We start from the raw sequence: 16,478 nt of genomic DNA, 5'->3' as shown, positions 1-16,478 counted from the left end.
TATTTGTTAAGATAAAATATTTATAAAGTATTTTTATTTTTTTATATAATATTTTTAGTTTGTTATTACCAGGAAGATAAACTACACTTTTTTTTTAATCTAAATGTTTGATTTACCTTTTCTAGTTTATATTACAAAAATAATTATACTAATTTATTTTTCAAAGAAGACATTTTAATAGCATTTATTTTTAATAGTATCTTTTTATCATTTGTTAATTTATGAGATGAAGAATTACCCTTACAAGGCCTCATCATTTTCTTTGTAAGATAACTTCAATCAATTGCGTCAACGAGGAAATCAGTAATTATAAAAAAATGGTAAAAGGAATTAGACCTCTCAAGTATTTAGATTTTAATCATTTGTTCTTTGAATGAAATTACAGAGAATATTTGAAATATTTGGTGAAAAAATAATATTATATAAATAAATTGTAGTATCTAACGACATAAACAAAAATGATAAAAAGTTAAACTCTCAAATCTTTTAACATCTACGTTGGTGGTTTTAGAAAAAATAAGAGTTCAATATGTTTTATGTTTTTTTTTTCTATCAGCGAAATTAATTTAAACCTTAGACTTCCAGACTATTTTTAAATAAGAAAATTATTAGAATATTTTTTCATACCTAATAAATTAATTTTATTATAATATTATAACATCCACGTCATCAATAAATCAACATAAAATTATGGGTGGGGTTGTCTGATAAGACCAACAAACACTTGTTGGGACAGGCTCGAGATGCCTCTGATATACAATAAAATATCATAATCTCTAGTCGATATGAGTTTTTTAACATAAATATATTTAGTCGATATGAGCTCTCCAACATAAACTACATTAAAAATATGTTTAACTCAAAAAAAAAAATCACATAAAAATTCATGGAAAAAAAAATATTTAATCCAAAAAAATATATAACACTTAGTGTTCTCAGCCTTCGTAAACCAATTTTGATGAGTACCAACTGTAATTTCCTGTCAGTAAGAAAGTTCCAAATTGTTGTCCCCCGATTTCGGTTATGTTTAAGTAATTTCTTAGGAATGTTTCCTTTCTCTTAGATTAATATGCCCTGGTTTCTCTCCTACATTTTAGCTCACTCTAATGACTGTCTATTGTATAACAACCTTTACTGTAACAACTCTGAACGAATGAATCACCATCATTCGATAATTTTCTGATTTTCTCTTTTAACATGATGTCTTCCTGGACATCATGCATCAGCTTCAAAAGTGGGAACGGTTTAGTTCTGAATAAGGTGCCAACAAAGAAGAGAGATAAATTTGTGTTTGGGTTATTATCATTTGTTCCTGCACAACATGTCAACTGCATGCGATGTACATTGGACAATCAACGTTCTGCAGTTTCTAAAGGATGTATGTTGGACAATCAATGTTCTGCAGTTTATAAAGGTGTCTTTTGGGTTTGTTTTATTCATTATTCACTGTTACAAAACTCAGTTTTTCCCTATTATTTTCCATTGTCAATGCATGGCTGTGTTGAGTATTTCCATTTATCAAACTAACATTTTTTGAGCCTTTTTGAGTGAAAACATTAAAAGTGTCCCAATAATCCATTAGGGTCAATCTGCTGTTAGTACAAGGTTGTTTTTGGATTTGGATTAATATTTTATGAACAATCACCGTTTAATTACCACCAGGGAAAGATACACTCAAATACCAGCCACCCATATGCCTGCTTCTTTGACAAAATACATTTCTCACATGTGGAATTTAAAATGTTGGACCACACCAATTATTTCACTTCATACTTTTTGTATGGAGATATATTCAAATTATGATGTATGTAAATCTTATTCTACTTAAATTTTTGTACTTTTTTTGTACTAATAATATATGAAAAATAGAGTTAAAAGAAATAAATATGCATGAGATGAGTGAATGCTATAGTATGCAACTTAATTAACAACTACATCCATCTCTGCAAGAAATATTTTAAGAAATTTTGTGTAGTATTGTATTGTTTCTGCTGCAGTAGCACTTTCTTACTGACATACCCACCTCACAATTTTGATGTTACATATCTCTCTCTTCCTCCAAGAAAAAAGGAGGTACCTAAGTTTGAATACTTGCCACAAGCGATGATGAGATGCTAATTACGACTAAATTATGAAAAGTTTAAAGATAGAGAGGACAAGGTGATTAAGATAATCAAACCACACTTGGCAAACTCAGAACCATACACCAAACCAATTCTTGTTTCTCCCACTTCACAGGACATGTACGACAAAACCATGCGTGGCTCTCCTTCTCCTTACATATAGGACGCATGTTGTCACACAACACCAAATCATCACCAGAAAAAAAAAAACCAGACCAACCATACTACACCAGACACTCCTCCTAACCTTCAAATCTCTACTTCCTCTTCATCTCGCCGTTATAAAAACTTCTCTTGGTTAGGACTTTTGCATTTCACCTGCATCTTTTCTAACATGGCTGCCGGAACTGGACTCTTTGCAGAGATTTTGGATGGAGAAGTGTACAAGTACTATGCTGATGGGGAGTGGAAGAAATGTTCTTCTGGGAAAACTGTTGCCATCGTCAACCCCACTACCAGAAAGACTCAATACAAAGTTCAAGGTAAATTTCCTAAAATATCTGACATGTTAGCACTTATCACATCACTATAATTTCCCTTCTTCTCGGATATGAAGCCCTTTATTTTAGTCACTTTCGTGTTGATGTTGCTTGAAGCTTGAGAATTATAATTCTACATATCAGTTAAAGTCAGTAGTGAAACAATTAATATGTAATTTTTACTAAAATTTTTGTGACTCCAGAATGAGTGGGGAGAAAGCAATTTCTGTGACTAAAGTTGTTAATTTTAGAGCTCAAGTTCTTGTGTTGTGTAACCAAACTAAATCTTGAAAGCAAGGTTCTTCTTTTGTTTATTCTTACAATAAGTGAAGATAAGTGTGTCTGATAAGCTCTAAAATGATGCTCATGCAGCTTGCTCACAAGAGGAGGTTAATAAGGTCATGGACTTGGCAAAATCTGCACAAAAATCATGGGCAAAGACCCCACTATGGAAGCGGGCTGAACTTCTTCACAAGGCAGCTGCTATCCTTAAAGAGCACAAGGCTCCAATTGCAGAGTGCCTGGTGAAAGAAATAGCAAAGCCAGCCAAAGATGCTGTTACAGAGGTGCATATTGTGTCACGGGTTATGTGAAACAAGTTAAATTATTGTTCTGGACTGTTACTTTGAAGGATGGAGATAAATGGTTTTGTTTTTCCTTGAAGGTTGTAAGATCTGGTGATCTGATTTCTTACTGTGCTGAAGAAGGGGTGAGGATCTTGGGAGAAGGAAAGTTCTTGGTGTCGGATAGCTTTCCTGGAAATGAAAGGACCAAATATTGCCTCACTTCCAAGGTTTATCTCAACATTTCCTTAAAACTTAAATTTTAACATTCACAGGTTAAAATTCACTTATTACTGGCTTGTCATACTTTTTCGTCATGAAGCTTACATTTTAACATAAAAGATTTTGTTCAGGGTGAAATATCAAAGAGAATAGATTAAAGAATTCTCACATTTAAAGGGTGTGATGGAGTAGGGACATTATAAGCAAAAGAATCATTAAATTTTGACACTATTATTATTTTAATAACTAGTTTCAAAGAAACTTTTTTTCTCTTTGTTTTTCTCAAGCACCCATTCTTCATGGGTAGCAAAAATATACTTTGACATCTAAAAGAATGTTATACAACTCTTGATCTGTATAACATTTATTGAAGCAATACACAGTAATATCAAAAAAAGAAGGAATGCTTTCCTATACTCGTGTATAGCATTTTTTGGTGGAGAAAGGACAGAATAATCAGGTCAAGGAGAAATACATTTTATCTTTTAAAATGTACTGGAGGAATCGAGTTCTTGTTCATGATTTCTTTCAAGATTTCCACGTGTAAGAAAAAAATTAAATCAATTAAGAAAGGTTTAAGTATAAGTAGTGCAAACATCAAGGGAGGTCAACTTAGATAACACAAATAAAGCAGAACTTGCTCACAGGACATTGGACACCATAGACCATAGTCATTCCAGAAATATTTTATTATGGAAAAGTTCTTCTGTAATTCCTGGACACACTCAGCTACATCTGGAAAATCAATGTAATAAAATATTTTACTAACTCACTTACAAACAGACACAATGTCAAAACCCTGAGTTCATATTGTTGTGTAATATCTGCATCAGAATCCATTATGTTAGTAAATCTAATGACTAGCAAATTAAATGACTGTGATGGGGCGAGTAGCCAAGTGTCTTCATGTTTTCTAGATTTGGTTTTCATGCGATCTAAGAAAGTTTCATTTGATTTTCAGATTCCACTTGGAGTGATTTTAGCCATTCCACCTTTTAACTACCCTGTCAATCTTGCTGTCTCCAAAATTGCTCCTGCACTGATTGCTGGAAACTCCATTGTGCTCAAGCCTCCAACTCAGGTAATTATATCCTTCATTGTGAAACTCTTCAGAGGTACAACACGTTAGATCCACACTCTCACAGTAACAACTAGCTCATGTCACAAAAGTGCTATGTCCAGTGTCAAGTGTCTTGCAGCAGTTAAACAGACCACAACAACAATCGTTACATTCCAGGATCTTTATGTCCTTAGTTTATTCCCTTCTTTCCTTTATTACTCCTTCTAATTTTTGTTTAATGATCCATTTAAGGGTGCCGTTTCTGCTCTGCACATGGTTCACTGCTTCCACTTGGCTGGTTTTCCCAAAGGCCTAATCAACTGTGTCACTGGCAAAGGCTCAGAAATTGGTGACTTCCTAACAATGCATCCAGGAGTGAACTGTATAAGGTGACAATTTGCTCCCTTTTGATGACGCTGTGCAAATTCTCAATTTCCATGCGCTAGTAATTTTTCCTCCACTGACTTGTGTCTATGTTGCTTGTCAGCTTCACTGGTGGAGATACTGGCATTAGCATTTCAAAGAAGGCAGGCATGATTCCTCTGCAAATGGAGTTGGGAGGAAAAGATGCCTGCATTGTACTTGAGGATGCTGACCTTGATTTAGTTGCAGCAAACATTATAAAGGGAGGCTTCTCATACAGGTAATGCCATAACTAAATTAGTACTTCTGGAACAAGGGTTCCTTCTACGGACTGATTTGGTAAAACTGCGTTCTAATATTAATATAGACAAACAGACATCCTCCTCCACACATTTGCATGCATGATGCATCCTTGTTTTCCATCTTTCGGTGAAAAATATAGAGTTTGTGAGGTATTGCTTCTAATATCATTGTATTCTACCACATGAGATGAATGCTAAATGGTTAGAATTTCAGCATCATGTGCTTTTCTTTATGGTATATGTCAGATATAATTCAACAACAAAAAAGTCACATTCTTAAGGAATTTTACTTGAATTATAATTTCATATTTTTTTCTTTCAAAAAAAGTGGTCAGAGGTGCACTGCTGTTAAGGTTGTCCTGGTAATGGAGTCTGTTGCTGATGCTTTGGTTGAGAAAGTGAACGCTAAGGTGGCAAAACTAACTGTTGGACCACCAGAGGATAACTGTGATATCACTCCAGTTGTGTCAGAATCATCATCCAATTACATTGAAGGCCTGGTCTTGGATGCTAAGGAGAAAGGAGCAACATTCTGCCAGGAGTACAAAAGAGAAGGCAATCTCATTTGGCCTTTGCTACTGGACAATGTGAGGCCAGACATGAGGATTGCATGGGAAGAGCCATTTGGACCAGTTTTGCCAGTAATTAGGATCAGTTCAGTTGAAGAAGGAATACATCATTGTAATGCTAGCAACTTTGGACTTCAGGTAAGCAAATTATTGCCCTCAAACTTGCACATCACTTGCCCTTTATACAACAATGTTTTCTCATGATAGACGTAACTTGTATCAACAAATTGAACTTGTGCAGGGATGTGTCTTCACAAAGGATGTAAACAAAGCAATAATGATCAGTGATGCAATGGAAACGGGAACAGTTCAGATAAATTCTGCCCCAGCTCGTGGGCCAGACCATTTTCCCTTTCAGGTGAACCCTGTCTAAAACCAACCGAATTCTGCTAATTCACAATTGCTATTTCCAAAACTTAGAAAAATGAGACCAACTAAAATTCAATATATTTTAGTTACATTGAAATTATATGAATTTGTTTATCCTAATGTGACAGCTATTATTAACAACAAATACTGTCTGACAGGGAATAAAGGACAGTGGCATTGGATCTCAAGGTATTACCAACAGCATAAACATGATGACCAAGGTTAAAACCACTGTGATCAACTTACCCAGCCCTTCCTACACCATGGGCTAGTCCTATTATAGCTATTCATTTTGCGTGGCAGAAAATCAATTTATAGTGAGTCTCATAAGTCATGGTGAACGTAGAAACTGTGTGAGTTTAGCATTTGGTTCTCTGTTGCAGCTGTGAATCATAGAGATGAATAACGAGTTTGATTGAAGGGTCACGTAGCCACTTCATGTGACTGCTTCTCATACTCATCTTTAGCATCATACCAATCTCAATTATTGTCTTCTACCTTCTCCTTATGTAAGGAATGCAACTCTGTTCCAGTTAAGTTGAATGTTAAATCATTGAATTCAGGAGAAAAAACTCTGCATTTAAAAACCTGGTGTCTTTTATTCTATTGATCTGATTAAAATAATAATAGCAATGTTATATAATACACACATATAAATAATTGAAGATAAGAAAACAAAGTGTGATTAAAAGCATTAATATATATGGAAAGAAGCACCCTTTGAATGGATAAAAAACAGTAGAAACAAATGGCAATGAGTATCAAAAGTTTCCCAAATGGTCTTAGGGATTTCCTTAACATAATAAAGTTAGGTTAGTGAGTGGAGATTGAGTTGTAAAGAGAGTCCTATGATAGGAAGGGATTTGGGGATGTGATTGGTACAGGAGAAGGACATATACCTACATCTTTTTTCCATTGCCAAGCTAAGCTTTAATAAAGATTTATTCATGTCTAGTCTAACATATCAACATTCTATGTTTTTTCAAGTTTCTATTGTCTCACTTAAGAATAATTAACTAGGTTTATTTGCTTCTCATCATGTACAAAAGTAGAATGGTGGGATTTGATTCTATTGAAATTTGAAGTTATGTAAGAGATTTATACATTATGAAGGGATTTGGATTTGTTGACATCACCTAATAATGACCATTGCTCCTTTCAATTCATATTATGTCACACACATAAAGTATATGCCTTTTTGAGAATAAATACAAAATTCCACCAGGGAAAAAATGGTATGATTTTATTCTATTATATCTATTAGTTAGACGTAAGTATTTGCACTTTATATGAAATTCATGTAAATTATTGTTTCTATAAATTTCATAATCTCACCTAAATCACCTCATTCATAAAAAAAAAATTTCATTAAGTTATATTATTGCGACTAAGTTCATCTCACAATTGTTTACTAATATCACTTCAAATTAAGCAAATTACTTATGTTTCGGAACCCATTAGTTTTAGGAGTCAAAATAAAAAACAATTTATATACACATTCTTTTAAGAACAAAATTGTGATGGAGTTTCAAACTTAAAAGCGGACAATACCTTGAAACGGAGTGATTGACCCTAATAATACTATCTCAACATACTTAAAGTCAGAACATCTTAATTAAACAATCATGCATTATTAGCGATTTTTGTGATCAAAAGACTATAAGATATTGTCATGATAATAGAGTTTGATTTTTCATTATTGTCATGAAACTCAATCATGCACTACTTTCCTTTTAAAAAGTTTATTATGATAATATTTGGCTATAGATTTTTTTTTCAAATTACAAAATTTAAAATTGGAAGATAATGAAGAAACTTATTTGAGATTTTAAAGACTAGACTCATTTTTTAAGTTCATAGCATAATTTTGGATTTTTTTTCTTTTTAAAACAAGTTGTATGTGATCGTTATATTTATCATTTTCCATATAAATTTTAAAAACAATAAAACAAAGCAAAAGTAGTGTAATATTTTAAAAATAAGTTATAAGAAAATAAAATAAAAAATTCAACTCGAAATTATCCTAAAACCAAAATAATTTAAAAAAAAATACATGGATGTGTTAATATATAAATAATAAGATGTGGATGTTTACATCCACTTATATACTATAAAATGTTTTTATCTGTATTCTATGTGGAATTTCCATAATTGGTGATTTAATAAGGCTAATAAATTCTCAATAAGATAAACTTTAGATGATTATGATACCATATTAAGAACTAAAAATTCATTATTGCTCAACTTAAGGTTTTGACTTGAGTTACTTCAAATGTTGTATGAGTTATCTTTAAAGTGAATAATTTATGTTGCTATAGGTCTCTTTTCATGCCTCGCAAGCTTGGGAGAGCTTGGGAAAGGTGGATGCTTTCTTTTGCAGGTAACAGGTTCAGGTGGTAATACAACGTTATTGCTGAAGTGTTGGTATCTCATCTAGGCCTTGTCTTGGGTTGAAGAGGCTAAGAGGAAAAGTGAGAGGACGAGTCATGGAGTGCTTGTGCTGTCAGTAAGAGGCAATAGGCTGAAATTATTTTGGCTCCTGCACGGCTTATATCCGAATACGCCTATAAGGGGAATGCTGAGAGAAGGTGCAGAATAATGCAATGGATTTCAGAGTTGGTTTTTTCTGTCAATTTAGGTATGTTGAGAAGTACTTTGATGACTTGCAAAGTTCTTTAAATTCTTACATATTGTTGGCTTTGTTATACATGATTAAATAGTGTACAACATTACAACAAGTTTTCTGTTTTGTAATTAAGCTAAGGTGAGTAGAACAAATGAAAATTAAAGCTCATAGTTGCGAAGGGGGTGTGTACTATTGTTTTTTTTGCAGGGATAGATGGTTTTAATTGTTGTGTGTTTGATCTTAGATAACACCCACAGTCACATGGGCTTCGTTTTCTTTTTCGTGCCTCGAAGGGCTCAAGATTTGTTTTGTAAAATAAGACAAAAATTTAATCTTATAAAATCAATTTACAAGATGATGTTTACACTCATTTATGTACTATGAAATGTTTTTATCTTTACTTGATGTGGGATTTTTAACACACTCCTCTCATACTGAGACATGCCAACTCGTGTGTTAGATTATATATTATGGATGGTCTGATACCTGATAAGCCCAACAAACTTTAGGATAAACTCTAGATAACTTAATATCATATTAGCTTCCTTTTAGAAACTTTGTATCGATATCCTTTGATAATAAATGAGTAAAAATAAATAACTTTCCAAAAAAATTTTATAAAGATATTGAATTCAATAGCCTCCTCCCCTAATAATCATTATATTTTTGGTGAAAACAAGAAAACAAAATCAACTTACAAAATAAAAAGTGGGAAGGGCAGAGCAAAGCAACAATGAATAGGTATTTTTATCATCTTTTCATCCATATCTTTATGATCTTTATCAAATCTTACAACAAAACGTGATTAGATTTTCACTGAACTTATAAATTTCTCATCAAGCAAATCACAATCAATATCTTTTGAATGCATTATTCTCAAAAGCATACAATTTTCCAAAACAAAAAAAAATTATGTGACAAGCACACAAATTAAGCCTAATGAATTCTTTGATCAATTTACATTAAAAAAATGTTAAATGTTGATAAAAATGTCACGTCTCTCAATTTTGTAAGTGCCGTGTTATTATAACGAATATAAAACTTTTATGCTTTTATGAACTCAAACCCAAAGTAAGATTTGTTATTAGAAGAAAGTCGAAAACGCAATGTTTTCCCTTAAAATGGTTATCCGGAACCAAAAACTTGATCATCAATTTGCTTATTTGGATTGTGTTAGAATGAATTATGTATAAAATTTGTAATTAATTATAAAATTAGATTCCACTAATAATTTTGATAAGGCTCATCGAATTTTTGTTGTAATGATGGTCGATGTGAAGAAAGACGGAACCAATATAAAAACTTAATCAAGTCAAAAGCCCACAACATATTTAACACTGCCTCTATTCCACTCACAACCTTCACAAATTCTTAAGTGTAACACATAATATTTTTTTCACATATGTTTGAATATTGTTGTTTTTATTTTATTAAAAACGACGTTAATTCACGTCTATCGCTATCTTCTATTATTATTTTTGTCTGATAAAAAGTCGCACCTTGGACGCGTGTAACCGTTTGCAAACACGCTTTGTCCAGATTTGTGTTATTTAATAAAACCCGACGAGTAGAACTCTTAAGATATAGGATCAAATATCACTATAATGAAAACTAAAATCAGTTATAAATTATTTATGTAAGTAACGTTAAAGTTTGAAAGAAAAAGATGAAAATAATGAAATTCGAGATATTGAGAAACTTGATGGGCAAGTCGCAACTGAAACGCAACACTTGGCAGGGACGGTTTGAGGAGAAATGAGAAATAAAAAAGAAAAGAAAATGAAAAGAATGTATTATAAGTGTATATAGCTTGGTGGTGAGGCGCGTATTTAAAAGGTACCTCTCACTCTTCTCTTCTTCAAACTTTTCTTCTCTTTTCTTCTCTTGTGCTTCTCATGCAACCTTGTAGTGGAGAAATGCAAGGCCCTAACAATAACTCTCTCTTTAACGGCAACAACAATAGCAGTAACAATGAGCAACAGATTCAGTTTGACGCAGCTTCCAACGACGATTTCCTCAAACAAATGCTTTCCAACCTTCCTTCTTCTCCATGGACACTGGACCCCAAACCCAACCCCAACCCCTTGTGGGACCCTAATTCCGACGAAACCACGCCGGAGAATAACGTCCTTTACCCCTACGACCTCCAACAAGCCAACTTGGCCTCCAAGTTTCGCAACCACCACATCACCGATGACAAAGCCTCCGCTCTAATGCTCCAACACCACCAACTCCTCCTCTCCTCCGCCGCCGCCGCCGCTGCCGCTGCCAATTCTCCCCTTCTCCAAATGCCCGTCTCCTCGCTAAACGACGTCGTTCATGCGCCCTCCTTCAAATCTCCCACTCCAGTTAGTTTCTTCATTTAACCCCAAACCTTTTTCTCCTCCCACTACCCTCGCTCTCTTCTGCTTCATTCTTTTCTTTTTTCTTTCGCAGAACGCTGACGCTTCTTCTGTTCAGCCTCTCTACAACGCCTTCTCCGCCTCTCTCCAAGGCGCCGCCCAACCCTCCAACCAAACTCACCATTTTCAACTTCCTCAACAGGTTCTTCTTCTTTTTATTATTGTTGTTGTTGATGATACAATTGAATAAAACAAACACTGATTTTATGTTGTGAACCTATTCTGATTTTGTTTGCGCTTGGAATTTGAAGGGGCAGAGTTTCGGAGCTTCGGCTCCGGCGAGTGGCGCTTCCGGTCAGCCGAAGCAGAGGGTTAGGGCGAGGAGAGGTCAAGCCACGGACCCACACAGCATCGCCGAAAGGGTACGTTTCTCTCTGGCTTCGCAAAATCTTGTTTCCACATTGAGCTCAGTGATTTCATGTGGCTTGTTCGTTTTAACCATACACTTTTCACACGTAGCAGTGCATTTTTTCTGTACAAATCAGGGGAAACGCCGGAATAGGACAGAATCGCTTTGGTTTTTCATCTTTTCACGTTTGATTTGATTTGTAAGGAGATTTGGTCATTGTCTTACTTTTGTTGTTCTGAAGCTGGGTTGGGAATTTTGTTGTGTGTGGCAGTTACGGAGGGAGAGAATCGCAGAGCGAATGAAGGCCCTACAGGAACTGGTTCCCAACGCCAACAAGGTAAACTTCAGTTGTCTTATCTTTTGTTGATTGGTTGAAGTAATGTTAAGCTTAATTATGTGATCTTTTGGATTAATTGGAGTATAATGAATAATTACATTAAGCACTTTCCAATAGGAAGCAGTAGTTTTGGTATGCATAGTGTAGCGGCAACACCCTAGTTCCGTCCGTTAACATCATTATATATATATCTTTCCGTGCGTGCCTGAAACATGAAGCTGGACAGCACTAAGGTTTGGTACTTGCAACAAGTGGGATTTGTAGAATTGTTGTTATCTGTGAGAATGAGACGACTAGACGCAACACGTGAACAATATATAATAATAGTACTGTATATGCACCATTCAAATATGCAAGGATCAATCCATGGTAAAAAAGAGTCCTGCAATCCCTTTTCTCTGATTCTTTTTATCATACAAACATCTTCATTATTTTTTCCTTATTTCATATCTATATCACTTTACTTTAAAAAGTACAAAATGTAGCAAATAGTTTTCCATGTTAATTAAAATATGTGCTATGCTCATGAATTGACAGACTGATAAGGCCTCCATGTTGGATGAGATCATCGATTATGTGAAGTTCCTACAGCTCCAAGTCAAGGTCAGATCCCCTCTCTTTTCACATTTATTTCAATGGGTTTAATATTTTTCATTGTTTTTCTTTATATTGGTACATCTCAATAGAAGGAATGCAGAAAAAGTTAATAAAGTGAAGCGATAATATAATTAAATAATTGTTTTAATGAAACACATGTATACAACTTTTCAAATTATTATGATGCCTGCATAATTAATTAATTGGATTACAGGTTTTAAGCATGAGCAGACTGGGAGGTGCAGCCGCTGTAGCACCCCTTGTTGCTGATATATCTTCGGAGGTAGATTACTCCTATTTTTTCCACTTTAATTAACACCACGATTATCCCAACAACTATATGCCCAATGAAAAGATTGTTTTTTCTCATTTTCCCTTCAATGTTCCTGTTTTATGAATTGGTGAATTGTTAAAGGAAAAATAAGAATAAAAAAGAGGAGACAAGAAAATGAGGAAGATAATAAAAAAAACATGGGAGGAATTCCATTAAGAAGAAATAGAATGGCAGAGGCAGCACCCATAAAATATTGTCGGAGTGAGTAGTCTTTTTGTGTTGTCTTTGGCTTATTATCCATCAATCAATCAATCCCCAAATTCTCAATCACCACAAAACGACAATCCAAAAGCAGCACGCGTGGCCACTTTCGCAGATTCCTCTTTTTCCTCTTTCTCTGCACCCTATTGTAACTAACGCTGTCACATGGTGTCGTTGTTTGCTACTGCAGGGAGGCGGTGACTGCGTTCAACCAAAAAGCAACAACGCCAACGGTAACTCAAACGACACCCTAGCCACGACGGAGCAACAGGTGGCGAAGCTGATGGAGGAAGACATGGGGTCCGCCATGCAGTACCTGCAGGGGAAAGGTCTCTGCCTTATGCCGATTTCTCTGGCCACCGCCATCTCCAAAGCCACGTGTCACGCCAGGAACCCTTTCATCAACGGTGATGGGCCCTCCTCTCCCGGAATGTCCGCGCTCACCCTGCACTCTTCCACTCTCAGCAATGGCCTCGTGAAAGACACCGCCTCCGTTTCCAAGTCCTGATCACGCCGTTCGTTGACTTTGTGGTCAAACACTACACCAAACGACGTGACTACCTCAACCAAATCAAGAACAACCTCAACAAACCAAATGACGTGCTTTTCTAAAGTCTAGGAAAGCCTATCCTCTACGACGTCGTTTTTAACTTGACTTTCCTACCCACACGCTAACTTTCATGCTTCTACACTTTCCAATCCTATCCTATCTCATTTCTTTGTTTTTTTCGCCTCTTTTTCTTTTACTTTATTTATTTCTCAAACAGTTTCATCATTTTTTTAACACCTATGCTACTTTTCCTTTTTCATCCCACTTTCCTGCATTTACCTTATCTTTTGCATCCATAGGAAAAAGACTAAAGTTTTAACAACTGTGTTATTTAATTAAAAAATTAAAACAAATAGTAAAATTCATTAAAAATAACTAACATCACTACTTTTTTTATAGTTTCCTCGAAGGAATTATTGTTATGTGATTTTTATTTGTCCACTTTTGTAACTACACTACTTTTTTGTAAAAGGATTAGCAGACATTTTGTACATTTTTATTTTTTTTACAATCAAAACGTGGCCTCGTCACGAATTAGGTTTATATGAATTATTAGGTCAATTAAGTCAGTAACCAAAGATTTGAATAATTTATATCAACATAAAGTTAAGCTTTATTATTTTGATTTAATCACTTTTGAGACATGCAAAAGTAATTTAAAAAAATAAAGTGAAGTTTGTATTACTGTTACTACTGACGCTGATATAAAGTAAAATTTAATCTTATATAATAAAATATCGAAAACCCAAGCCAATAATAGCTTGCAGAAATTGAGAATTGTGTTTATCAATTGGATAGTACAATATAACGTAGTGCCTCGTCTTTATAAATTGCTAATTTCTTCATAAAATGTAGCTCTAAATTATTTCATCATTTTTTAATGTTTTAACTATTACGTTTTGAAAAATAAAAACAATAATAAGAAGTGAATACTGCAACAGTTGGACACGAGGGGAAATTAAGTCATGCTTGAATATTGAAGGAAATGAAATCATATACCTTGCGAATAATTAATCGAGTTATAATTAAAAATGAAAAAATGAACTGTTTTTATCAAATAAAATCACTTTGAAATGGAAACCATATACGAGTAGTTGAAAAAAAATCCAAATATAAACTGGTGGGTAAAAATTCACTACTCAAAAAGGTACACAGCTAGATTAAAAACAAAAAAAAAAATCTAACAATAGTTAGCATTGAATAAAATAATATTTAACAGAAAGAGACAAGAAAAATGTGGAATAGTAGAAGAAATAGAATTTTGGGAGTAGATGTTGAATGAGGGTGAATCTTGGGGATATAAGTGAAGTGGAAATGGTTGAATATGACGTAGATGCGTTGAAAGACAATGGTATATCACAAATTTTCTTGTGTTCTATTATTTCTTTTTTAGTGCATTTTTTGTGATCTCATGTTTATCCAATTATTGTGTGTTGGTTTATTCTACTAAAGACAGTATATTAAACAAACTAGACTTTGATAGTGGGCACCAACTAATTTTATCCCCAAACACCCACCTACAACAAATAAACTCACTTTAATATTTTATACTAGGTATGGCTTCCACGTTAATACACCATTTTCTATGTTTCATTAACATTATAATATAATCTAAGTTAATTAAAAACAAACATTGCAATACTGTTTTTTTATCAAACACAGCCAATAAATTTCAATTAATTATGCTGAATTTTCTTTAATATTAAATAATATCTTAAAGATTCTAGTTAAGAAAATGATTAAATATCTTTTGTTAACAGTGACAGTGGAATTGCTTATTTATTATTTATGCCACAAATTAATAATATATTTTTAAACAGTATTTAACAGCTGTATACTCAAGATTCCAATTTGAGATCATTCATAAAATAAATCTGCAGCGATTAATTTATACCAGCAAAATAATATGTTTAGTTGTTTGATTAATATTTATTTGGTTAATATCAACTGATCATATGTATTTTGTTGATAGCATTAACTTTTATTATAATATACTCATTCTTTTAAAATTCCTCTTTACGATTTTTTTTGTTCCCAGTCTTATTATTTTCGTAACTTAAAGTCAAGTTTTATCTACGTATTTTCTGAGGTATTTAATATTCTAATTAAGTGCATTGTTTTGTTATCATTGATTTTATTTAAATAGTAATTGTTTTTACTTGCATAAGCATCCCATAGTTGACAATCGTCTGAAGAAAGAATTTAAAGTTTAAAATATTACAACGTATATTTGGATGGAATTGGTGAGAAATTGGTAAGAATCAATTTGATGATGAAGATTAGTGACAACGTGAAATTCACCTTCCTCTGATGGAAATAGTTAAAGAGGAGTGAACATGCTTCTAATAGTCACCTCCTAAAAAGTCAACACATTACTCAATTAACTACTAGATTTGTTGAAAGTTTTGATGGTAAAATGGATATGATTATGATTGATTTTGGAAAGATGGTAGAAAAATTACTTTTACAACCAAATCCTTCAAGAAGAGATTTTAGAGGAGAATTAACCAAAATTAACAAGTGTTCAAAAGGCTTAGATGATGAGTATAGTTGAATATCCTAGTAGGTAGCATCTATAAAATAATATCAAAAGCTTTGTTCTTAAGGCTGAAAAATATTCTACATAAAGTTATAAATTTTTGGAGGGTGGAGGATAAAGTGTTGCTTGATAGTGTATTAGTAGTCAATGAAACTATAGAGGATGTAAGGAAGAAAAAGAAGAAATGTATAATTGTAAAGGTGGAATATGATCAAACATATTAACAAAGTGAGAGTTTTTTGCTTTACATGATAAAAAAAACCTAGGATTTAGAGTAAAATGGATCAATTGGATAAAGAAATGTTTACGATCATCAACAATTTCAATTATTGTTAACGGAAGTTTAACTAAAGAGTTTGGCCGATAAAAGACCTTAGATTAGGTTAATCCCAAACCTATTCTTTATTTCTAATTGCAACCGAAGATTTAGCTAGTATGATAAGAGATGCAATAAAGAAAGAGTCATTAAAAGAGATTAAAGTTGGAAATTAGA

At 33.4% G+C, this 16,478-nt stretch overlaps 2 protein-coding genes across 3 annotated transcripts; both read left to right on the top strand.

Moving 5' to 3' along the window:
* The first annotated feature begins 1,984 nt into the window (after positions 1-1,984).
* Positions 1,985-6,637, top strand: LOC137807463 (NADP-dependent glyceraldehyde-3-phosphate dehydrogenase). The gene is made up of 9 exons (XM_068608124.1): positions 1,985-2,605; positions 2,975-3,168; positions 3,267-3,395; positions 4,349-4,468; positions 4,700-4,836; positions 4,935-5,090; positions 5,441-5,819; positions 5,923-6,039; positions 6,209-6,637. The coding sequence occupies exons 1-9, from the start codon at positions 2,458-2,460 to the stop codon at positions 6,320-6,322; spliced, it is 1,494 nt and encodes a 497-aa protein (XP_068464225.1). The 5' UTR covers positions 1,985-2,457; the 3' UTR covers positions 6,323-6,637.
* A 3,836-nt stretch (positions 6,638-10,473) lies between these two features.
* LOC137807454 (bHLH transcription factor RHL1-like) lies at positions 10,474-13,705 on the top strand. 2 transcript variants are annotated; one of them, XM_068608108.1, is made up of 7 exons: positions 10,474-11,024; positions 11,113-11,220; positions 11,330-11,440; positions 11,699-11,764; positions 12,302-12,367; positions 12,576-12,644; positions 13,087-13,705. In XM_068608108.1, exons 1-7 carry the CDS (start codon positions 10,572-10,574, stop codon positions 13,402-13,404), a joined length of 1,191 nt encoding a protein of 396 aa, XP_068464209.1. In that variant the 5' UTR covers positions 10,474-10,571; the 3' UTR covers positions 13,405-13,705. The 2 variants fall into 2 exon arrangements, with proteins under 2 accessions (XP_068464209.1, XP_068464210.1); XM_068608109.1 differs by having other exon boundaries at positions 10,507-11,024; positions 11,137-11,220.
* The last annotated feature ends 2,773 nt before the right edge of the window (positions 13,706-16,478 follow it).

This window comes from Phaseolus vulgaris, chromosome 3 (assembly GCF_000499845.2).
Source record: "Phaseolus vulgaris cultivar G19833 chromosome 3, P. vulgaris v2.0, whole genome shotgun sequence".
Classification (NCBI taxonomy): domain Eukaryota; kingdom Viridiplantae; phylum Streptophyta; class Magnoliopsida; order Fabales; family Fabaceae; genus Phaseolus; species Phaseolus vulgaris.
This window is presented reverse-complemented; position numbering and strand designations above follow the sequence as displayed.